This window comes from Dreissena polymorpha, chromosome 3 (genome assembly GCF_020536995.1).
Source record: "Dreissena polymorpha isolate Duluth1 chromosome 3, UMN_Dpol_1.0, whole genome shotgun sequence".
In the NCBI taxonomy this organism is placed as follows: domain Eukaryota; kingdom Metazoa; phylum Mollusca; class Bivalvia; order Myida; family Dreissenidae; genus Dreissena; species Dreissena polymorpha.
Genome location: NC_068357.1, coordinates 39,697,217 through 39,722,120, shown reverse-complemented (window position 1 = coordinate 39,722,120; position 24,904 = coordinate 39,697,217). Strand labels below are relative to the sequence as shown.

Below are 24,904 nucleotides of genomic sequence, written 5' to 3'. Positions count from 1 at the left end.
CGTGTGATGTCCGGCGTCCGTTGTGTGTGCGTGCTTCCGTCCGTCAACAATTTGTTTGTGTAGACAGTAGAGGTCACAGTTTTCATCCAATCTTTATGAAATTTGGTCAGAATGTTTATCTTGATGAAATCTGGGTTGGGATTGTATTTGGGTCATCTGGGGTCAAAAACTAGGTCACTAGGTCAAAAACTAGGTCACATTATAGGTCAAATAATAGAAAAACCTTGTGTAGGCAATAGAGGTCGCAGTTTTCATCCAATCTTTATGAAATTTGGTCAGAATGTTTATCTTAATGAAATCTGGGTTGGGATTGTATTTGGGTCATCTAGGGTCAAAAACTAGGTCACTGGGTCAAATAATTGAAAAATCATCAACAATTTGTTTGTGTAGACAGTAGAGGTCACAGTTTTCATCCAATGTTTATGAAATTTGGTCAGAATGTTTATCTTGATGAAATCTGGGTTGGGATTGTATATGGGTCATCTGGGGTCAAAAACTAGGTCACTAGGTAAAAAACTAGGTCAAATAATTGAAAAACCTTGTGTAGACAATAGAGGTCACGTTTTCATCCAATCTTTATGAAATTTGGTCAGAATATTTATCTTGATAAAATCTGGCTTGGGAATGTATTTGGGTCATCTGGGTCAAAAACAAGGTCACTGGGTCAAAAACTATGTCAAATAATAGAAAAACCTTGTGTAGACAATAGAGGCCGCAGTTTTCATCCAATCTTTATGAAAGTTGGTCAGATTGTTCATCTTAATGAAATCTGGGTTGGGATTGTATTTGGGTCATCTGAGGTCAAAAACTAGGTCACTAGGTCAAATAATAGAAAAACCGTCAACAATTTGTTTGTGTAGACAGTAGATATCACAGTTTTCAGTCCAATCTTTATGAAATTTGGTCAGAATGTTTATCTTGATGAAATCTGGGTTGGGATTGTATTTGGGTCATCTGGGGTCAAAAACAACCGGTAGGTCACTATGTCTAAAACTAGGTCACTAGGTCAAATAATAGAAAAACCTTGTATAGACAATAGAGGTCGCAGTTTTCATCCAATCTTTATGAAATTTGGTCAGAATGTTTATCTTGATGAAATCTGGGTTGGGATTGTATTTGGGTCATCTGGGGTCAAAAACTAGGTCACTAGGTCAAATAATAGAAAAACCTTGTGTAGACAATAGGTCACAGTTTTCATCCAATCTTCATGAAATTTTGTCAGAATGTTTGTCTTGATGAAATCTGGGTTGGGATTGTATTTGGGTCACCTGGGGTCAAAAACTAGGTCAATAGGTCAAATATTAGAACAAGGGACAAAATTGTCACAAAACCAGGTTTTCATTGTGAAAAAAAATTCTGATAAAGGGAGAAAACTCAAACTGAACTTTTGAAATGAACAAACAAAATTAACCCCCTTTGTAAGTTTGTTTTAAAAAAAAATCTATTTTTAGTCGTGGCAACCTTGACATTGGAGATATTGACGTGATTCTTTCGTGCGACACACCAAACAAATGTGCCAAATGATTTTAAAATCTCACAATGAATGACATAGTTATGGCCAGGACAAGGTCATTTATGGCCATTTTTGACCTTTGAACTCAAAGTGTGACCTTGACCTTGGAGATATCGACGTAATTATTTCGCGCGACACACCGTCCAATGATGGTGAACAAATGTGCCAAATGATTTTAAAATCTGACAATGAACGACATAGTTATGGCCCGGACAAGCTTGTTCCGCCCGCCCGCCAGCCAGCCAGCCCGCCCGCATTCGCAAATCTAATTACCAGTTTTTTCCTTCGGAAAACCTGGTTAAAAACCTTGTGTAGACAATAGATGAACAGTTTTCATCCAATCTTTATTAAATTTGGTCAGAATGTTTATCTTAAAGAAAACTGGGTTGGGATTGTATTTGGTTAGTCAGGTGAGCGATTCAGGGCCATCATGGCCCTCTTGTTTATAAGCTTTTTAAGTGATGTAAGAAATTTTAATTAACGTCACCACGTTGCATCCATTAATTTTAATAAAAATGTCCAATTGTAGTAAAATGGATTTTAAAATGTCTACATAAAATAAAGCTTTCTTATATTTATTAACATGACTGAAAAAATTGTCAGCCGCCGAACTGTTCCGTTCGTGCCCGAAACCAGGATTGAACCTGGGGCCTTTAGATTACTGTTGCGCAAACAACTTCAGTCTAACGCTCTCCCAACTGAGCTATTCCGGCTGACATTAATTTATTATCTGCTATTTGGTGAAGTTGTGTATAGCGATCGTTATTATATGCCTATTAATAAACTAATACATTGTACGTTTTCGTACTACGCCTTCCAATAAACTTGCTTGCGCGATAGGTCGTCAAATATCTTACTACATTGATTCTCCACTAAATAAGCAAATTAGAAAAACCACAAAATAAATATATTTTGATTATGTTTTGTTTTTAAACAAAACATCATTTGTTTTTATACAAAACCAGAAAGTTTCGCATATTTGCCCAGTCCCTGTGATCTTTCCCCTGTGATCAGTTGTGGATCAGTTATTAATTAAAACAATTAGCTTTGCATTATTGGCAATAAATGTTGTAATAAATGTAATAGGCACAAATGCAGTACTTATTTACACTAATTTACACATAAAATCACCACTATGCAAGATATTCTTAAAAAAAATATATATACATTAATCCGTAAAATAACTTCTCCAATAAGCGAAAAAAAAAGCATTACATTAGTGCGACGCCAATAACATTACATTATTTTCATACCTTGGTCTGAACCTAGAAACATGCAGTCCGGCAGAACTCTTGGATTGTTTGGATCCACTGTGATTTGTACAGAGACACTGGGATCTGAAACATTGCCATAGCATGAGAAACATATATATGCATGTATATTGCCATATTGCCAAGTGGTACTCAGTGGGATATCATTTTGGCAAACCCTTTTTAATGTCCAGAAGAATGATGAAGTTAAAGATTAAACACAATCTGAAGAAAAGACAGAGGCATAGAAGGGATATAATTTATAGATATTATTAATGATGTTTTCTTTTTGAGGGCATTACCAGTAGTAAGTTAATAAAACAAGAGCACCACATAACGGGTGCCACGCTCGGCGTGTCAGAATTTTTTTTTTTTAAGGTCACAGTGACCTTGACCTTTGACCTAGAGACCTAAAAATTGGTGTGGCGTGTAGAACTCATCAAGGTGCAGCTACATGTTTAGTTTCAAAGTTGTGGGTAGAAGCACTTTGATTTTAGAGCCAATGTTAAAAACCTTAACGAAATGTTAAGGTTTTAGCACGACGCGGACAACGAGACGACGGACACAACAAGCTGGCTATGACAATACCTCAGGTTTTCTCCGAAAACAGCCGAGCTAAAAAGTCGGAACAGCGTATAACAACTAGAGGGTTAGATTCATGGTTTACTAATACTTAAGCCTTTCCAAAACAAGAGGGCCAAGATGGCCCTAGTTCGCTCACCTGAGAGGAGTCGGTTCATTCAATCTTTACCTAATGTCAAACTTCACCTAGATATTGACCAGACAAACATCCTGGTCAAGTTTCATCATTATTTAACCAAAACTCTGGCGTAGGGAGTGTTTTTGATTTTGTAAGATTTGAAATGGTGACCTATATTTTGAGTTGACCCCCCATACCAAACATCAAACTTTGCTTACAAGGATTTTGTATAATATAATGAAAATTTGGACAATCTAAGGGCAATAATTATCATATGGCATTAACTATGTGATTTTGGTCATCATCAAACTTGACTGAGATCTTTCAGCAACTTTGATAAAGAATGCTTGAGAAATGTGAATGCTAGAGTGTTTACAAACCAAATGTGGACGGACGGACAGCGGACAAAGACCAATCCTAAAACCTCACCTGAGCAATCAGGTGAGCTAAAGTGTGTTTCACACCGATCTAAGCCATTTTCCAACTTGTCAGAGAAATCGATAAAACCAATGTATTGACTAAGTTTCACGATGATTAGGCAAAAAATGTGACTTCTATAGTGTTCGATCACAAGGTTTCTCTATATACATGTAGTCACATAAGGAAAACTGCCCCACCCCCCTGGCAGCCATGTTTATTGACCCATCGGAACCATTTGCAAACTCAAATGAGATATATATAAAACCAATCTTTTCACCAAGTTTCATGATGATTGGGCAAAAAATGTGACTTCTAGAGTGTTCACAAGCTTTTTTTACTATATAAATATAAGAAAACTGCCCCCCCCCCTCCCCCCCCCCCCCCCCCCCCCCCCGCAGCCATGTTATTCAACTGACCGGAACCATTTTCCAACTCAACTCTCGTATCAAGGAAACAAATGTTCTGACCAAATTTCATGAAAAATGTGACTTCTAGAGTGTTCACATGTTTTCACTATATACATATAGAGAAAAATGCCCCACCCACTGGCGGCCATGTTTTTTCACCGATCTGGACCATTTTCAAACTCGTCCGACATATCAATAAAACCAATGTTTTACTTAACTTTCATGATGATTGGGCAAAAGTTGTGACTTCTAGAGTGTTTACAAGGTTTCTCTATAGCCATATAAGGAAAACTGCCCCGCCCACTGATGGCCATGTTTTCAACGGACCGGAACCACTTTTGAACTCAACCAACATATCATTAAGACAGACATTTAAACAAAGTTACATGAAGATTGGGCATTAAATGTGACTTCTACAGTGTTTACAAGCTTTTTCTTTTTTTTTGACCTAGTGACCTAGTTTTTGACCCAGCATGACTTAGTTTCGAACTCGATCGAGATATCATTGGGACAAATCTTCTGACCAAGTTTCATGAAGATCGGACAATAAATGTGGCCTCTAGAGTGTTTACAAACAAATGTGACGGACGGAGGGATGACGGCCAAAGACCGCGGACAAAAGCTCACCTGAGCAATCAGGTGAGCTAAAAAAACATCCAACCTCGAATAACAATTAACACATAAATTATACACACCACTATTATTATGATGAAAACATTAACAATCAAAGGGGAGTAACTACTGTCAACTTAAATGCAATATTTAGAAGAGTTGTCTCGCATGTTAGATGTCCTTAATTCATGATTGTTTAAAAGCCTTTTTACTATATAAATATAAGGAAAACTGCCCCGTCCCCTGGCAACCATGTTTTTCAACGGACCGGAACCATTTTCAAACTTAACTCACGTATCTAGGAAACTAAAATTCTGACAAAATTTCATGAAAATTGGGCAAAAAATGTGACTTCTAGAGTGTTCACATGTTTTCACTATATACATTATAGAGAAAAATGCCCCGCCCACTGGCGGCCATGTTTTTTCAAGGATCTGGACCATTTTTGAACTCGTCCGAGAAATCAATAAAACCAATGTTTTGACCAACTTTCATGATGATTGGGCAAAAATTGTGACTTCCAGAGTGTTTACATTTACAAGGTTTCTCTATAGCCAAATAAGGAAAACTGCCCCCCCCCCCCACTGGCGGCCATGTTTTTCAATGGACCGGAACCACTTTTGATCTAAACCAACATATCATTAAGACAAACATTTTGACAAAGTTACATGAAGATTGGGCATGAAATGTGACTTCTACAGTGTTTACAATTGTTTTCTTTTTTTGGACCTAGTGACCTAGTTTTTGACCCGGCACGACCCAGTTTCAAACTCGACCAAGATTTCATTGGGACGAAGCTTCTGACCAAGTTTTATGAAGATCGGACAATAAATGTGGCCTCTAGAATGTTTACGAACAAATGTTAACGGACGACGGACAAAGACCGGTCACAAAAGCTCACATGAGCAATCAGGTGAGCTTATAAAACCAATCTTTTCACCAAGTTTCATGATGATTGGGCAAATAATGTGAGTTCTAGAGTGTTCACAAGCTTTTTTTACTATGTAAATATTAGAAAACTGTCCCCCCCCCCACCCCCCCCCATCCCTCCGCAGCCATGTTATTCAACTGACCGGAACCATTTTTTTTCGAACTCAACTCTTGTATCAACGAAACAAATGTTCTGACCAAATTTCATGAAAATTGGGACAAAAATGTGACATCTACAGTTTTCACATGTTTTCACTATATACATATAGAGAAAAATGCCCCGCCGACTGGCGGCAATGTTTTTTTACCCATCTGGACCATTTTCAAACTAGTCCGAGATATCAATGACACCAATGTTTTGACCAATTTTCATGATGATTGGGCAAAAATTGTGACTTCTAGAGTGTTAACAAGGTTTCTCTATAGCCAAATAAGGAAAACTGCCCCGCCCACTAGCGGCCATGTTTTTGCATCGGACCGAAACCACTTTTGAACTCAACCAACATATCATTAAGGCAAACATTTTGACCAAATTTCATGAAAATTGGGCCAAAAATGTGACTTCCAGAGTGTTCACATGTTTTCCCTATATACATATAGAGAAAAATGCCCCGCCCACTGGCGGCCAATTTTTTTTTCACCGATCTGGACCATTTTCAAACTTGTCCGAGATATCAATAAAACCAATAATTTGACCAACTTTCATGATGATTGGGCAAAAATTTTGACTTCTAGACTGTTTACAAGGTTTCTCTATAGCCAAATAAGGAAAACTGCCCCCCCCCCCCACTGGCGGCCATGTTTTTCAATGGACCGGAACCACTTTTGAACTCAACAAACATATCATAAAGGCAAACATTTTGACACAGTTACATGAAGATTGGGCATGAAATGTGACTTCTACAGTGTTAACGAGGTTTTTCTTTTTTTTAACCTGGTGACCTAGTTTTTTACCCAGCATGACCCAGTTTCGAACTCCATCAAGATATCATTGGGACAAATCTTCTGACCAAGTTTCATGAAGATCGGAAATTAATGTGGCCTCTAGAGTGTTTATGAACAAATGTGGACGGACGACGGACAAAGACCGGTCACAAAAGCTCACCTGAGCAATCAGGTGAGCTAAAAAAGTTGACAGAAAAAACTATAGACAAGGGACAAAATTGTCACAAAACCAGGTTTTGAATTGGAAAAAAAAGTCTGATAAAGGGAGACAATTCAAAATGTGCATTGTTATCCCCTTTGTGTAAGATTCAATCTAGTTTTACTTGTGGCGACCTTGATTTCTTTTTTCTTTTTTAAAGTGTGATAAAGGGAGACCAACTCAAAATGTGCATTGTTACTGGTCAAAGTTACCCCCCTTGTTTCAAAGTCAATATATTTTCAGTTGTGGCAACCATGACCTTGGAGATATTGACGTAATTCTTTTGCGCGACACATCGTCCAATGATGGTGAACAAATGTGCCAAATGATTTTAAAATCTCACAATGAATGACATAGTTATGGCCCGGACAAGCTCATTTATGGCAATTTTTGTCCTTTGAACTCAAAGTGTGACTTTGACCTTGGCGATATCGACGTAATTCTTTCGCGCGACACACCTTCTAATGACGGTGAAAAAATGTGCCAAATGATTTTAAAATCTCACAATGAATGACATAGTTATGGCCCGGACAAGCTAATTTATGGCCATTTTTGACCTTAGAACTCAAAGTGTGACCTTAACCTTGGAGATATCAACGTAATTCTTTTGCGCGACACATCGCTAATGATGGTGAACAAATGTGCCAAATGATTTTAATATCTCACAATGAAAGACATGGTTATGGCCCAGACAAGCTTGTTCCGCCCGCCCGCCCGCCAGCCGACATTCGCCAATCTAATAACCTTCGGAAAACCTGGTTAAAAACCTTTAAGACAGTAACATTATAAATAAGGCAGTTAAAAAGTTGGCTGTTTCCAATTACCCAACCAAGGCTAAGTTTTGTGTCAAACAGTGGTTAAGGGTTAAAAGTCAAGTAACAGTGACACTGATCTGAACCTGATTGGCCCAAAATGCAATCCCAAGCTAGGTTGCAATGTAAATTACATACACGTACAATTGTAATGGCAATATACCATCCAAACTGAATTTAATGAGCAGAAACTACTTTTTTTATTTTAATAAGTAACATTGATGTTGACCTGATGAACTCCAGATTCAATGCATGCTATTTCTGTATTCAAGCTTACTATATCATAAGTTTAATCAAGATTGGTTCGTGTAAAGTTTTTTTGCAAAGTTATTGACCTTAAAACACCTATTTTAGAGCAGACAACATAAATTTAGCAAATATTTGATAATTCAAGGGCCAAAGATCCAATGTGCTTGAGGCTCTCTGACTGTTCATTAAACTTGGTCAAGATGCTACACCCAAAGAATGGTCACCATGCTTGAAGATGATACAATTAGAACTATTATCACAAAGTTTTATTTGAACTTTAATTTATTTCGCAGATATCATTCTCCTGAACAGCGCACGCAGTAGGCGTTCCCATAATGCATCCCTTCCCTGTGGCAAACCTACAAACCTTATGTTTTATGTTTGAAAAATTAAATTGGAGGCTTAGAAGAACGCTATACTTATTGCTATTCTTCTATGCTTTGCAGCATGCGTTGGTTTCTCAGGTTCAAGCACCCAAGTTTTGGCATCAATTTCCGCCATCTTGTTCCAGAAGTCCTGGAAGGTATCCACGGAAACCTCAAACTGGCCATAAGCATCGGTCAGTGTTGCATGGGCTGACCAGTGGAGATCAAACTTGACAGGTAGCTGGACAGAACACTTCGGACAGTCTCTGGGATACTTTTGGGTAGAACAATCATGGTGACATTTATAAATATAAAGGCCTTATGTTGCTGACCTGAGATAAGAAGGAACTGAACTTTTCTGAGCAGCTTTTTTTTATTTAACTAAAAACATTTAAGGACTCAGCCAAGATATCATAAGAACAAATTTCTGAAAATTCTCCATGAAGATTGAGTAAAAAACACACTCTTGAGCTTTAACAAGGTTTCAAAGTAGTCATATACAGAAAACTGCCCCACCCCCTGATGGCCATGTTTTTCAACACACCAGAGTCATTTTAAAACTCTGCCAAGATATAATAAGAATAAATGATCTGAGCAAATTCCTTATAGATTGTACTAAAACTTTTAATAGAAGAATGTAAACAGGGTTTCACTGCAGCAATATCAAGAAAACAACCCTGCCATCTAGTGGCAATGTTTTTCAACCAACTGAAACACTTTTTGCACACAGATGAGATATTATTAGAATAAATGTTTGGAGCAGGTTGATTGGGATTATACTGTCAGTTTAAAAGTATTTACATCCTTTTTGTTTTATTTCTTTAATTTGACAGAGTAACCTAGTTTTTGACCCCACATAAACCATTTTCCAACTCGAAATATCGATAGGTCAAATGTTTTGACCAGGTTTTCTGAATATTGGACAACATATGTCACTTCTAGGGTGTTCACAAGGTAGAATCATAGCCTTATGAGGACAAATGCCCAACTCCCTTGTGGCCATGTTTTTTTAACTGACCATTTTGAAATTGGCTGAAATATCATAAGAGCAAGAGTTCTGAGCATTTTGTATGAATATTTGGTGAATATTCTGATTCTTAATTGGGTGTTCGCAAGCTTTGTAAATTTCATAGTGACATAGTTTTCGACTCCACATGTCCCAGTTTTTATTTTGTCTAAGATATTTTGAACAAAAAATATTTTCACAAAATTATTAAATATATTGACGATTGGGATGTAAATGTGGCCTCTATGGTGTTCACAAGGTAGATGTAAACTATGATTGACAGATGACAAACAACAGATCAGCATGTTGTGCTCAATAGCTGATAAAAAAATAAAAAGTTCTTCTTGATCTTTTGCTATACATTAAAAAGTAAAAAGTTATAGATTCACACATAGTTTGACCAAAAATTCACTTGAAGGTATGCATTTATTAGTTATACAAATATTTACCTATCTTACTTTCAATGCAAATTTAAACTTTCACCTGCTTTCCAGTGTAGAGTTTCATGACATGTTTTCTCCGTGCAACATCAGTGAAAACCATATGAACCTCACGGAAGTCATCGGATACATACTCTAGTCTGAAGAGGATACAAGAAACACAAAGTATGGGAAACCCTTTATCAGAACATGTGGTTAAACATTGAAAAATTAAGCAATATGACTACTAAAGTAATTAATCTTAAACTAAGTCTCAAATTAACAAGGCAGTCTGTGAGACAGCTATATTTATCCCCTGTCGAGATTCTTTTGACTTGGCAGTAGTGATCTTATCTTTTAGGCGGTGACCTTGACCCTTAGGCGGCATGACTGACTCTTTCCGTCTGCACACCCTCGCAATGACATTAACATTTTGACAAAGTCTAATAAAGGGTATAGGACATATGAAATGGACACCAAAATGGAGGATCAAACTTTTGATCTTTAAATATCACCTTGACCTTGTACTGAAATGATTGCTGACTATTTATTACTGCACATACTCTCAGTTACCCCAACATTTTAGACAAGGTTCATGGTTATATGCCAAAGGTTATAGGAGATAAGAACCAAATACCAAAGTAGAGTCATAAAGTTTGACCTTGAAGTATAACCTTGATCTTGAGCCAGCATGACTGATATGCCATCTCAATAACACTAACACTGTAAACAAATAAACTGTGTAAGGGTTTATCAGAAACGAAGGAGACACAAAAATGAAGGCTTAAATGTTAACCATCATTTATTGCCTTGACTCATGCCTTTAGCATATCATCTCAATAACTTTAATAGTGTTGCCAAGTTCCATGAAAATCCTTCAAGGTCATCGGAGATATAGACTTGACATTAACAAATAAATTCTTACTTTTTACCTTTAAGTATGACCTTACAAATGACTTATCTTTTCTGCAATAGATCTAAATGACACAAATTTAGCCAAGTTTTATGAAAATCATTCAAAGGTTAAAGAGATATGGAGTCGACACAGAAATGGAGACTCTAATGTTTGACAATGAAGCATAACGCCGGTATTCAGATAGCAAGACTGGCTGCTGCCCTCTGCATATTGTCTCAAGGCCCTTAAAACATTTGAGACACATTTCATTAAAATCAGTCAAAGGGTTTACAATATATGGGTTGTACAAGATATATGAACAAACTGATGGAAAGACTTACAAACAAATGAAATAAGGACATTTTTCTCCTGTTTTGCAGCTGGGGATCTTTTGCAGCTGGGGATCTTTAAAACTGATCAATTAGAATTATTGTAATGCTTGAGCTTTAATATCCATTGGTTTAATGTATGCAAATAAAATTGAGCTCAACTAGACATCATCTAGATACAACTTCTGACCAAGTTTGGTGAATATCGGATAAAAAACTACTTGAATTAGATAGCGGACACCATGCTCAATGTTTAAAACGCACTAAGTGACCCCGTGACCTAGTTTTTGACCTGCCATGACCCATGTTCAAACTTGGCCTAGACATCATCTAGATACAACTTCTGACCAAGTTTGGAGAAGCTCGGATGAAAACTACTTGAATTAGAGAGCGGACACAATGCTCAATGTTTAAAACGCACTAAGTGACCCTGTGACCTAGTTTTTGACCCGGCATGACCCATATTCGAACTTGACCTGGACATCATCTAGATACATCTGAGCAAGTTTGGTGAAGATCGGATGAAACAACTTGAATTAGAGAGCGGACACTTAACACGGACCGACGGACAGACCGACGGACAGACCAACAGACAAGCTCACTCCTATATACCCCCCTAAACTTCGTTTGTGGGGGTATAATAATGTTTGTTGTAGTCACAGCAACGATACACTACCAGTACCATGTGCATGTATGGTGCCATTAGGACTAAACTACTACACTGGTTGAAATCCACTAGGGGCCATATTTTCACAAATTCAAGGGCCATAACTCCGAAAAGCCTGGGTGGTTTTGAACTTGGTCCCAATTTAATGCTAATAAACATTTCAGAAAGGTGAGTTATTGGTTGAGTGGTTAAGTTAGAGGTCTAACACAAAAAAGTGCATACAGACTGACAGAAGATCATAGCTGATTCTATATGCCTCCCTTAAATGATATAAAAAATATAATATAAATAGAATGTAAGATCAAGAGAAAAAATAGTCTTCTTAATACCAGTTTAACACTAAAATTCTTTGCATTGACCATTCCAAGACAGTGACCTCAGTTTGATTCATTTTTGATTGGTTGTTGTAAATGTGTGTGTCATGTCTATCACATGTTCTTTATGTCATGCTGTTTGGTAATTGCTTCCTTGCTTCGAATGAAGGGCCACATGCTGTAATAAGGTTCCCTCCTACTGGTGAAGCTGAATTAACACAACTAATATTTCCCTACTTGTCCCACCCAAGCAGTTCAATGTGGTCCAAAAGTTGTCGACAGAACATTGTAGAGTCTGTGGCTGCTACAGCATTTCTGTCAAGTTGATTCTCCTGCAAGAACCAGGGTACATATTAGAACACATTGTAAAGATGCTTAAGCTTATTAATAACCTAATATTAAAATAAATACAAATTTGAAAATGTGTTGTAATTACACATTTTTACACGTTTTTGAACTTGACATATTCTTATCAACATGTTTGAATAAAGGAAACTCCGGCATTGAATTGATGTCATTTTTTTCTTTGAGATTATATTGTTTTGATATTTTTACTAGCTTATTGGCAAATCAAAGACAGAAATAATGTAACAAATAAAATATTAAGCAAGTGTTGAATTGTGTTGGCTGTGTTAGGTTTACTATCTTAATATGAAACAGGTTACAGGCTTTCCACTTTACAGGCAATGTAATCGATAAACTGTGGCAACCAATCAAGGTCCTTTCTAATTGATCATGCCTGAACCAAGCGAGCCCAGCAAAGTAACAGTGTTGATAACCTCAATTTAATGACACTTCAGGCGTCAGATTAAATGATGTTGGGGCAATCAACTGATGTCGCAATATAACGCCAGATCATGAAAAAATATCGGCAGCAACACATGCACCTTTTGGGTCAACTAAAATGTGGCACAAAAAGTCTTACTTTGTTTGGTTAAAATTTTTGGTAGATATGTATAAAAGATAAAGGTCATTAAACATAAAACACAGATGTAAAATAAAGAATATAGCAGGGGAGCATGTCCCCAGATTAACCCTAGCATCTCCACGTAAGTGAATACATGTACATGCCTAGTCAGGCCTGTGACAAATTGCGAAAAACATTGACGACAATAGAACTGAAACAAACATGTATCACAATTCCATTACGTCAATTTGACTGAAAAAGGAAACAGCAACAAAAACAAACATTGATCTAAATTCCACTCTTCCATGAACACATTCCATAGAAAATAAGCCATTACAATGGAGACAAAAACAATTATTGTTTAACTTATCAATAGCAATAGTATCACATTTTCACTCCCCCGCTTCCACCTACATATTCTTCATTGTATGGAATAAACAAAAACTGATATTTACATAAAGACAAAAAGGATGCCCAAAGAACTAATCAATATAAATTATTCCTGAAAAGACACAAAAAGGAAATGCAAACAGAAAATGTCAAACAAGACAATTTCCATGAAATATTGTAACCATTGTTAAAATTACTGGCTTTGAAAATAGCTAATTTGAAATCTATACTAATAAATAAATGCAATAAATAAATGCAGTTGACTAGGCATGTATACAGAGATAAATGAGCAGTTAAAACTATGGTAATCATTGTTGTTGTTGTTATATCAATACTTACATGCTTATGAAAAGAAGTCAATTAAGCATCACTTAGTCTCTTTTATACACTAACAATACAAATACAAGTAAATATTAATTACTTGTATGGCATAGCCCTTTTCCTAAAATATCACCATTGTTAGTTAATGATATTGTTTATGACGGATGTTCTGTCCTAGTTAATGACCTATCACTAGAAGAACAAGAGATGTGTTTGTCAGAAACACAATGCCCCCAATTGAGCTGCTTTGATTTATTTGATTTTTTTTTAATCATTTGGCAGGTACAGATAATTATCTCCCTTTTAAGCTTATTCCTTCCCTTGGATTTGTTTTTTTGACCTTTGACCTTGAAGGATGACATTGACCTTTCACCACTCAAAATGTGCAGCTCCATGAGATAAACACGCATGCCAAATATCAAGTTGCTATCTTCAATATTGCAAAAGTTATGACCAAGTTTAAAGTTTTAGAACAGACAGACACATACAATGACAGACGGACGGACGGACGGACGGACGGACGGACGGACGGACGGATTTCACCATTTCACCAACATGACCTACATGTATACCCATGAACTTGGGAAATTTAGCTTAAATTTACAATGAATTGTGAAAAACTAATTTTATTTAATTGATAACTTTTGAACAATCATGGATATAACTGACATAAAACAAATATTCCTCATCATGAACGTAACAAAAAAATGTATATCAAACGTCCAAACTCTTTATTTCTCAAAATGAAAACCTCTATTTTCAAATATACAAACATCAAACCATCAGTTAGGATACCATTTGCTATAAGAAATATTACAAGATTATGACCATAAAATTAGCCTTAAATAAAGGCCTTCCCAAATACAATCCCAGGTAAAGTCTTGATATGCAAACTTGCTGTTCCTACAGTTTATACAAGATTGATCAAAGCATATGTTTGTTATTGACCAGAAACCAACTATGTGTCTCAACCTGTCCAACCGCATTCCCAAAGCTCATAACCAAGATTTTCAACTTTCTTTAAAACCTTGTTATTAATGTTCATTTTTGGCTATGCATTATAGATAGTGATCAATTATCATCTACCCACACAAATCTATATTATTGCCAATCAACGTTGGTAATACAGCTGTATCAAAAAAGGTTCTCTTGGTATAAGAGCAGATATGCAAATACAGGCATTCCCACACACTTCCTATTTGCTATGGGAATATTCATATGGTTATTTACACTTTGGATGAGTACCTTGTTGTCAGCTGTTTATAATTGATTTAAAAACCTGGTTTTGGAGAAAATTTATTTACATTTGTTAACTCATATCTTAGTTTATTTGTTGTTTTGTTGTCGATCCCCAGTAACAGCAGGGTTTATGTGAGGTAGCTTAAGTGGAGTAAAATGCAAAAAATATATTTCACAAAGTCTTTAGTAACAAAGACAAGTGTCACTCAATATTGTTTGGTTGTATCAGTTCCTACTAATTTCTTAATATCGACTCTGGTAATCTCTAAATTTCCAAGTGTATACAAGGTTTTAGTTATTTTAAGATTGACTTAAGCTTACTGTATTGGGAATTAACATTATTATAACAATCACTAATGCAAATGAAAACAAACCATCAGTTCCATGATTTACAATCAGCATATAACTGAGATAAAGCCATCAGACAAGAAATAAATTGTTCTTTGGTGGATTATTTGATAATTCTGTTAAGCCATATTGTCTCACACATATAACACATGAAAGGGGATTGAAAACATGGAAAGCCATAACAGTTTAAACTTGATAAGAGGAAACTATTATATTACTCAATGTTTTCAACATACAAATTAATATGTGCTAGTATTCAAGTAATTTGATAAATAAGCATAATTATTTGCTTGATCTAAAGCATTGATAAATGTGCTTTTTTTTACTGCAAACACAGTTTTGTAAATATACATGTATTTGTATTTAAATCTTTATTTAAATAAGCCTTGATTAGTCAATTAAGCAAAGTCTTGTAAAAAACAATAAAAAATGTACACAATTTATAAAAATACTTTTCACTCACTTTACATAATAATTCTCCTAAAATCTACTTAGTCTTATTTCTAGACTTTCTTCCTACAAAACACTGTTCTTTCTATATGATAAACCTAAATGAAGACATACTGAAAATAAAATGTAAAATCAGCATTTCATAACAATGTTTTTATTGAAAGCATACATCAAACAAACATCTTCATCACCAGGAAGAATTTCAGAATTAAAAAAATAATCTACCTTGTGCTTGATCTGATTATATCAAAAATGAAATGATTTTGTTTTTGTTTTTAATATGATCTCTCACTCCTGTTGCGAAAAGCTTAATTCTTTTACAAAACTGCTCAATTGTTGTGGCCTCACCATTTAAATACAGCACTTACCGCAATGCTCTGTATTTCTTTCAGGAAGCCATGGAGGCTATCACATTGGGATAATCTCTACAAAATATGAGAATGACTATGTATGTCTTACAGTGTTGAAAGCTATATTGTATCAATGGAAACAATAATTAAATTAATAAATTGAAAACTAAAGCTTTGTCACAGACGTGACAAATATCCCACATGCCGCATTGACCCAGAATATTTTGCATGTTGTCTTCACAAAAAACAGCGGACACCATGCTCAATGTTAACAAGAGTGCCAAACTGTCACAAAATACGCCCGTTCAAAGGTTTTGGACACCATGCTCAATGCTTGAAATGCGTTAAGTGACCTCGAGACCTAGTTATTGACCCGGCATGACCCATATTTGAACTTGACCTAGATATCATTTAGATGTAACATCTGACCAAGTTTGGTGAAGATCGGATGAATACAATTTGAAATAGAGTCCGGACAAAGTGGCCCCTTTGAAAATGCACTTATTGACCCTATGACCTAGTTTTTGACCCGGCATGACACATATTCGAACTTGGCCTAGATATCAACTAGATGCAACTGCTGACCAAGTTTGGTGAAGATCGGATGAATACAATTTGAATTAGAGTCCGGACAACAGGTTTTGGACACCATGCTCAATGCTTGAAATGCGTTAAGTGACCTCGAGACCTAGTTATTGACCCGGCATGACCCATATTTGAACTTGACCTAGATATCATTTAGATGTAACATCTGACCAAGTTTGGTGAAGATCGGATGAATACAATTTGAAATAGAGTCCGGACAAAGTGGCCCCTTTGAAAATGCACTTATTGACCCTATGACCTAGTTTTTGACCCGGCATGACCCATATTCGAACTTGGCCTAGATATCAACTAGATGCAACTGCTGACCAAGTTTGGTGAAGATCGGATGAATACAATTTGAATTAGAGTCCGGACAACAGGTTTTGGACACCATGCTCAATGCTTGAAATGCGTTAAGTGACCTCGAGACCTAGTTATTGACCCGGCATGACCCATATTTGAACTTGACCTAGATATCATTTAGATGTAACATCTGACCAAGTTTGGTGAAGATCGGATGAATACAATTTGAATTAGAGTCCGGACAAAGTGGCCCCTTTGAAAATGCACTTATTGACCCTATGACCTAGTTTTTGACCCGGCATGACCCATATTCGAACTTGGCCTAGATATCAACTAGATGCAACTGCTGACCAAGTTTGGTGAAGATCGGATGAATACAATTTGAATTAGAGTCCGGACAAAGTGATGCCTTCCGCCCGCCGCCCGCCGCCCGCCCGCCCGCCGCCAAGGGGTTTCACATAATACGTCCCGTATTTTATACGGGCGTATAAAAACCCACAAAGTGACCCCATGACCTAGTTTTTGACCCGGCATGGCCTGTGTTCAAACTTGGCCTAAACATCATCTAGATACAACTTCTGACCAAGTTTGGTGGAGCTCGCATAAAAACTACTTGAATTGGAGAGCGGACACCATAATCAATGTTTAAAACGCACTTAGTGACCCCGTGATCTAGTTTTTGACCCAGCATGACCCATATTCGAACATGACCTAGACGTCATCTAGATACAACATCTGACCAAGTTTGGTGAAGATCGGATGAAAACAACTTGAAATAGAGAATGGGCACTTTATACGGACCGACAGAGCGACCGACCACCAGACAGACAGGCTCACTTCTATATACCCCCCTAAACTTCGTTTGTGGGGGTATAATAATAGAAACATGGTAAATAGGTGCTGAGGAAAAATACTTTGCTGCATAACTTGAAAATAAACAGCAATCCCATTATTTACTGAAATTACTGGACAAGTGACCACTTTATTAAATAAACAGCATTTGTTTACAAGATAACAGGGTATAACTGAAAACATCTACTTTTGTGCCCTAAAGATTAAAAAGAAATGAATGGCACTCTGGGAAACAGGGCTTAATGCTTGTAAGTAAAGTGTCATCCCTGATTAGCGGGTGCTGTCTGCACAAGCTAATCAGGGACAACACTTTGTACTTTTACGATTTTCTTTGTTTAAAAGGATGTCTCTGGTAAACAAAAAAGTCTAAGTGGAAAATGTCGTCTCTGATAGCCTGTGCACACTGCACAAGGTATCTTGGACAACACTTAACATACATGCAATAAGCATTTTTTGTACAGAGCGATCAGGCTTAAATAAATTGTCAAGTCACATGTTACCTGCTTAATGATGTCAGAGAAAGGATTCAGAATTCTTGTAAAGTTAGCATCACATTTGACTGTAGCCTCACTCAGGGATCCACTGGCTGGCACCTTCACCTCCAGTCTATAGAGAGCACCCTGCAATGCTCAATAAGTTCTGCCTATTGCATATAGGAGTGGCCTTTTGGGAAAACTGGGCTTAATGCATGAGCCTAAGGTGTCATACCACATTAGCCTGTGCAGTTTGCTTGGGCTAATCATCGATGACCATTTCCCCTTTAATGGTATTTTTTCTTTAAAGAAAGTCTCTCTTTAGTGTAAATCAAGTTAAGGCGTAAAGTGTAGTCCCAAATAAGCTCATGTGGACTGCATAAGTTAATCTGGGATGACATTTTATGAAAATGCATTAAGACCATTTACTAAGAACAAGGCTAATATGATATCATCACATATTCTGGGCTTGTACAGTAAACAATAATAGACAAACAAAATGCTTATAGCCTTTGTGCCTATTTATAACTGCAAAAACAAACAAGTAATATGAACTACTGCACCCTACACACTGACCTAACAATTAAAATCCTATGATTTTAAAATTTTGTGACAATCACATAACTTTCGTTAAGAAAACCTAAGTGATATTGAGACACTCTGGGTCAACCGTCTTTTTTATAAGTGGCGGTCTCCGCGAAAGTCAGCCTAAGCCAGTTAAAAGTCACATGGCCAAGGAATCAATTGAGACTAGTTCTATAAAATCAGGTGTCATTGCATGTGCGTTTAGTGTCTTCCTCACATTAGGCCTGTGCAGTCCCCACAGGCTATTCAGGGACCGCAGTCCTGAGTCCTCACCTTAACTGGATTTCCTCTTAAAAGGGAGTCCCTTTTAAGGAAAACTACATTAAAAGCCGGTACATGAAGCTCCATTCTTCCAGAGCAAGGTTCATTTTCAGAATTCCAACCTGCTGGTCAAGTACTTAGTTGTAGCTGAGTTGCAAGTAAATTGGAAATAGGGAAAGTTATGCTCGATTGGTCATTGTCGGCTAGGGTACTACTTACATGTACCCCGGGCACTCTTAAGTATACTTTCATGTTCCCCGGGTACGGTAAATATACTGAAATGTATCGCTGACATTAGACTGTAATTACACCACTTGAAAAATTTTGATATAATCAAACTGTCATATTCAGTTAAAAACATCTTAAACTATTTCTAGTAACATATTTATCTCAATTTTGCTTCGTAAGTTCAAGACTACTTAAACTAAAATAACAGGGATTTAGTTAATCTGTTTATTGCAGAAGATCATTTTGTGAAAATAATTTGGTGTGATACTTACTCCTTTCATAAGTATTAATGCAATTTGTTTGTGGCATATGCCTTATACAAATAACAATAGCAAAATAATTTGTTATTGTTTATTTCAAATGGCTTTTTCATTCAAAGATCTTTTAAATGTTAAACATGAACTATCAAACAAATTATCAAGAAATTCAGTTACACTTCAAATGTATGACAAACCACGTTTAACCCATTTATGCCTAGTGGACTCTCCCATCCTTCTAAATTGGATAAATTTATTTCCAAAATTAGGGATGTCTAGTATTTTTATTTCCATATTTAGAATATTTCTTACAGAAATTCCTTTGAGCAAACAGCGCAGACCCTGATGAGACACCACAGTATACAGTATACCTTGTATGTCTTAATTCAGAACAACTTATACATCTCTTAAAGGGTGTTATCAGTAAGAGTATATTTTTACAAAAGCAGCTCAAAATATACAGAATATATGAAATTGTTGGTCATTTTTAATGTGAACAGTGTCACATGCATCCTAGGCATTTACATTTACTTACATATTTAAAACAAGAGATGCGTTTGTCACAAACACAATGCCCCCTATTGCGCCGCTTTGAAGCCATATACTTGACCTTTGACCTTGACCTTTCACCACTCAAAACGTGCAGCTCCATGAGATACACATGCATGCCAAATATCAAGTTGCTATCTCCAATAAAGCAAAAGTTATTGCAAAACTTTAACCAAGGTTAAAGTTTTAGGACACACACAATGAATGAATGAATGACATACAGACAGGCAGACAGACAGGCCAAAAACAATATGCCCCCGATCTTTCAATCCGGGGGCTTAAAAATAAACAATTTGCATAAGCTAAATTTCTAAATATTTAAATAAAACCATGGTAACTGGTACTTTCTCCCAAGTTTTAAGGGGTTTCATAAATACTACCATAAAATTTTTCAAGATAAAAAAAGAAAACAATACCATATTTCTTATTCAACATGAAATTATGTATACTCAAATCCAGTATTCACTTGCGCTGGCTGGTCTGACAGTATTGCGTTTTATAATGTCCCCTGGCTTTTGTTTACAAACAAACATTTGCGACCTGTTTGTTAAATCTGCAAGAAAACATCTCTTTTGCGATTATTGGTTATTTTATGGTGGGAAACTTAATTCGAAGCTGAAATCTACTAAAATGCCATCATGTATAGCTCTATTAGCTTAAAGGGATCTTTTCACGCTTTGGTAAATTGACAAAATTGAAAAAAGTTGCTTCAGATTCGCAAATTTTCGTTTTAGTTATGATATTTGTGAGGAAACAGTAATACTGAACATTTACCATGGTCTAATATAGCCATTATATGCATCTTTTGACGATTTTAAAATCTAAAAATTATAAAGCGTTGCAACGCGAAACGATTGAATAATTTGGAGAGTTCTGTTTTTGTCGTTAAATTTTGTGAAACTACGAAGATTGCTTATATAAGGTATAAAATACTTCAAGTATATGTACTCGGCGGAATAGCTCAGTAGGCTAAAGCGTTTTTACTTCAGGACTCTGGCAGGACTCCAGGGGTCACTGGTTCGAAACCTGTTTCGGGCAGTGTTCTTTTCCTTTTTTTAATTTTATTCTTGATTTTTTACTGGAGCTTTTACGATCCAATGTTTACATTTATCGATATAAAGCATTTAATGAATAAGTTAAAAAATGCCAAAATCTGTGCAAAGGCCCCTTTAATGTTCGCAAAAGGCAAAACTTGTTTTCCTGATTTTGGTCCCTGACTGCACCAACATAAAATAAACAAGTCCTATTAACATATTAGGATGAATTGAACTTAACTTCTTTGTAAACATAAGAAAATTTACTAAACAAATAAAATATAAATTTAAGTTTTTATTTTATAGATGTATGTATGGTTTTAATTTACAAGCTAGCTTACACAGGCTACAGACCCAGAGACGTAGATGTACGTCTCTGACCAGGGCTGTACCCAGGAAATGTTGACTGGGGGGGCCCAAACGGGGAGGGTGCGGGAGGGGTTGCCCCTCCCGAATAGATTTTTTTTATTAGGCACTGTTCAAGGTGTATTTTAATGCATATAGAAACATATGTTGTGTTGTAAATTAATGGATATATAACAAGTAAATCAGCACCTTTCTGAAGTCCATTTAACCATTACGGGCCGTCCATAAAGTTTGTCTCGCTCCAGGTGGGGGGAGGGGGAGTAAGAAAGTGACAGTTTGTGACATGGGGGAGGGGAGTCAGGCCATGTGTGATTTCACACATTTATTTTAAAAAAATGTATAATTTATTTATTATTTCTTTAGTAGAATTTAAAAATAATTTTCAAAAAATTGTGAAACATTTGAATTAGTTTTATGTCAAAATAAGACGAATTGCGTATCTCCTGATTCTGTTGTTCGAATGTTCAATAGGCAACTTGGCTGGGCCGGCTTATTCAATAGGCACAACCTCCACACAGATTTCAATGACGAAATAATTGGACTGTTCCATTTTTAGTAAGTAAAGGGTTGAAAGAAAATCTAAATTATAATTTCGTTTTTATTAGAGGTTAACACGTGGATAAATATTCATACTGCTCATCGTAACAACCCTACAGTTATAAAAGCCTGTAATGTGAAAGTTCTTTTACCGGTAAGTGAAATTTTAATACGGTTTAATAGTGAATTGAGTTTTAGATTAAATTTAAATTAAGTATTAATTTTAAAAAAATGTTCGAAAGTGTGAGTTTGTGACGTACTTTAGGGAAGGGGGTCCAAGATTTTGTAACAGTTTGTGACATGCCGAGGTAAAAATGTTAAAAAAAAAGCGTGACATGCTTTATCAACGACCCCTTAGTGTAAAATTCACACACATGTTTAAAGCTTTAGATTTCAGAAATGTATTACACTTTATAAAGAAGTTAAAGCAACCTTTGAAACTAAATAACCTTTATTATGAAATTTAACATAAAGTATGACTGTAGAGGAGGTTTGATTTCAAAGAGAAAATACTACTATGGTTATATGTCAGAAACTGACATATAACCATCTAGTATTTTCTCTTTGAAATCAAAACTTCCTCTATATAAAATTTCAAAGTAAATTCATTATAAAATGTTTATCATCTACAAGACAGTTTTCACAGAAATGTTTAATAAGCTATGACTCTAGAGGAAGTTTGAATTTAAAAGAGACAAGAAATATCTTTAAAAAAGATATACGGCGTAAATAGTTTAATGAATGAGATCAAGTATAGCGAATGTCTTTTTCTGTGCAGTTCTTAGCTGCATCACACGCAGTACGGGATGTTACGGGGAGTTTTCGCGGCTTATTTTACATTATAACATATTGCTGGTCATAAACCTATAGATACAAAACAGAAAACCAAAAGAAGAATGGAAGTGAAATTTAAACATATGAGTCAACCGGCCACACGAGAAGTATCCGTATTTATAGGCGCGTTCTTCGAACAAACCTGTTTTAGTGGTTTGTCGGGCATTGCTATTTGATTCGATTATTAACAGTATCAATTATCATCGTGCTAATGCTTAAAGTGATATTATGGGCATTTTGCACTGTTGAATTGAGCTGAAAAGAATTAACAGGTCAAAATAGTTAGTTAAAATGTGGTTACTGATTAATTATCTGCAACTCACCTTGCTACCAGTTGTTTATAAAAATATATTTTATATTCGATATTCTTACGTGACCCACCCAGTCCTGTAAGCTGAAATGATCCGTAAAACAATTTCGTGTCTTTGTGTCGTATGAACAAATCTGCACTAAAACTAAATTTAGGTTCAACTCGTAAACGCATGATCAGTTGTCAAACGAAAGTACGGTTGATATTCAAATGCATTATTTTTCTCTTTCTGGTATATTGTTTTAGTATGATGATGCTGCATTAATTAATATAAGTGTATATGAAGTAGAAACATCAAAAATAATCAAACGGTTGCGATAGACACCTATAAACTGTTACATGCTCATAATATCATTTTAGTACATTAGGCAATATGGACGAATAATTATTGTTAAATTTATCAACAATAATATTTATCATTGTATTGTTGAAAACACATTAAGAATCTATTATTTACATACCATAATTATATTGCTGAATATCTTCATTTAACATATTTCTGGTCTAAAGAAAATTCCAGGTCACCTAGTTCACGGATAGCGTCTTTATTATATAACGATTATTTTACTGGCCGCCAACTCCGGTGATGACCTGTATATAAACTCTGAATGTCCGCGAATTGACCCGATATACCTCGCGGGTTGAAATGCAATGCTTTAAAGTGAGGCCTCGCTTCCATTGCTCTTTATACTTTTACATGTTAACATGTTGACAGGAATAAGGAAGTAAGTACTAAATATGAGAACATAGCCTTTTAAGTATAAACGCTCTTGCGCTGGTAATACTCTGAAAATAAAAGTTGTACGCACAAACTGTATTGATGTCGAGAATTGAGTGTAAAACTGTTCTATCTATTAAGCCTTTTCATTCGAGATAAAATTGTTTCATACAGTAAAACAGTGTTACAAAGACGTGGATATGTTTCCAATGTTCTGGTGGTATACTCAAATCAGCCAATGGAATAAATGAAGTGTATTCATTCGTACCTAGCCGCGGGAAATTTTATTGGACACTTACAAAGGTCAGGCTAAGGTGAAAAGCTGGCTTATACAGCTTACGCCGAAAAACACTATTATCGTTCAGACCTACGACCTTCTGTATCAGTTCCATCCATTCGCTGTTTCTCTTTCCTTGTCCAATCAAAAGACGTGTTACACCCACCATTAAAAGATGAAGCATTGAGCACAATGGGTAATTGACAGATCGGGGATGTTTGTACAAGGTGATAAGAAAACAATGCCTAGGGGCTTATCTCCACTGGCGAGTAAATTAGCGCTAATCCCCTTGTGTATCAGGGGCAATAAAACACATCTGCACATTTGTATTGTAGGGAAGTGTACTTTGGGCCCTTTCATGGGAGAAAATTTGCTGTAGGCCCATTATTAAAAAATCATAACTCGACAGCCAGCTGGGGGGGCCCGGGCCAGACAGTGACAGACCCAACTTAAATTTCTTTATTACACCCGTAATACCATGATACATGATGACAGTTTAAATGATTGGATGCATTTATAAACCTTAAGTTCAATGAATCCGTCATAATGAAGTCCTTTTATATCTTGGAGAGTCAGGTAAGGAAAATCATGTAAAATATCCATAGCTTTTATGATACTAAACACATCAATTGTACTTTCATTTTCAGTTCATTCAGACGCATGGAATGCAACCGCTGGCTTTCCGTCAAGCGTCGCTC

General features: G+C 36.1%; 1 protein-coding gene across 2 annotated transcripts in view; it reads right to left on the bottom strand.

Moving 5' to 3' along the window:
• The window catches only part of LOC127873784 (E3 ubiquitin-protein ligase FANCL-like), a 32,784-nt gene extending 7,886 nt beyond the window's left edge, over positions 1-24,898 (bottom strand). Inside the window, exons 1-7 of one of the 2 annotated variants that reach the window (XM_052417771.1) lie at positions 24,729-24,898; positions 18,278-18,397; positions 16,056-16,112; positions 12,270-12,364; positions 9,892-9,988; positions 8,457-8,676; positions 2,767-2,850 (exon numbers count right to left, since the gene is read on the bottom strand). In XM_052417771.1, the coding sequence (XP_052273731.1) occupies positions 2,767-2,850; positions 8,457-8,676; positions 9,892-9,988; positions 12,270-12,364; positions 16,056-16,112; positions 18,278-18,397; positions 24,729-24,809 (754 nt within the window). In that variant the 5' untranslated portion in view covers positions 24,810-24,898. The remainder of the gene's footprint in view (positions 1-2,766; positions 2,851-8,456; positions 8,677-9,891; positions 9,989-12,269; positions 12,365-16,055; positions 16,113-18,277; positions 18,398-24,728) is intronic. The other variant, XM_052417772.1, reaches the window with a different exon arrangement.
• Positions 24,899-24,904: the final 6 nt, after the last annotated feature.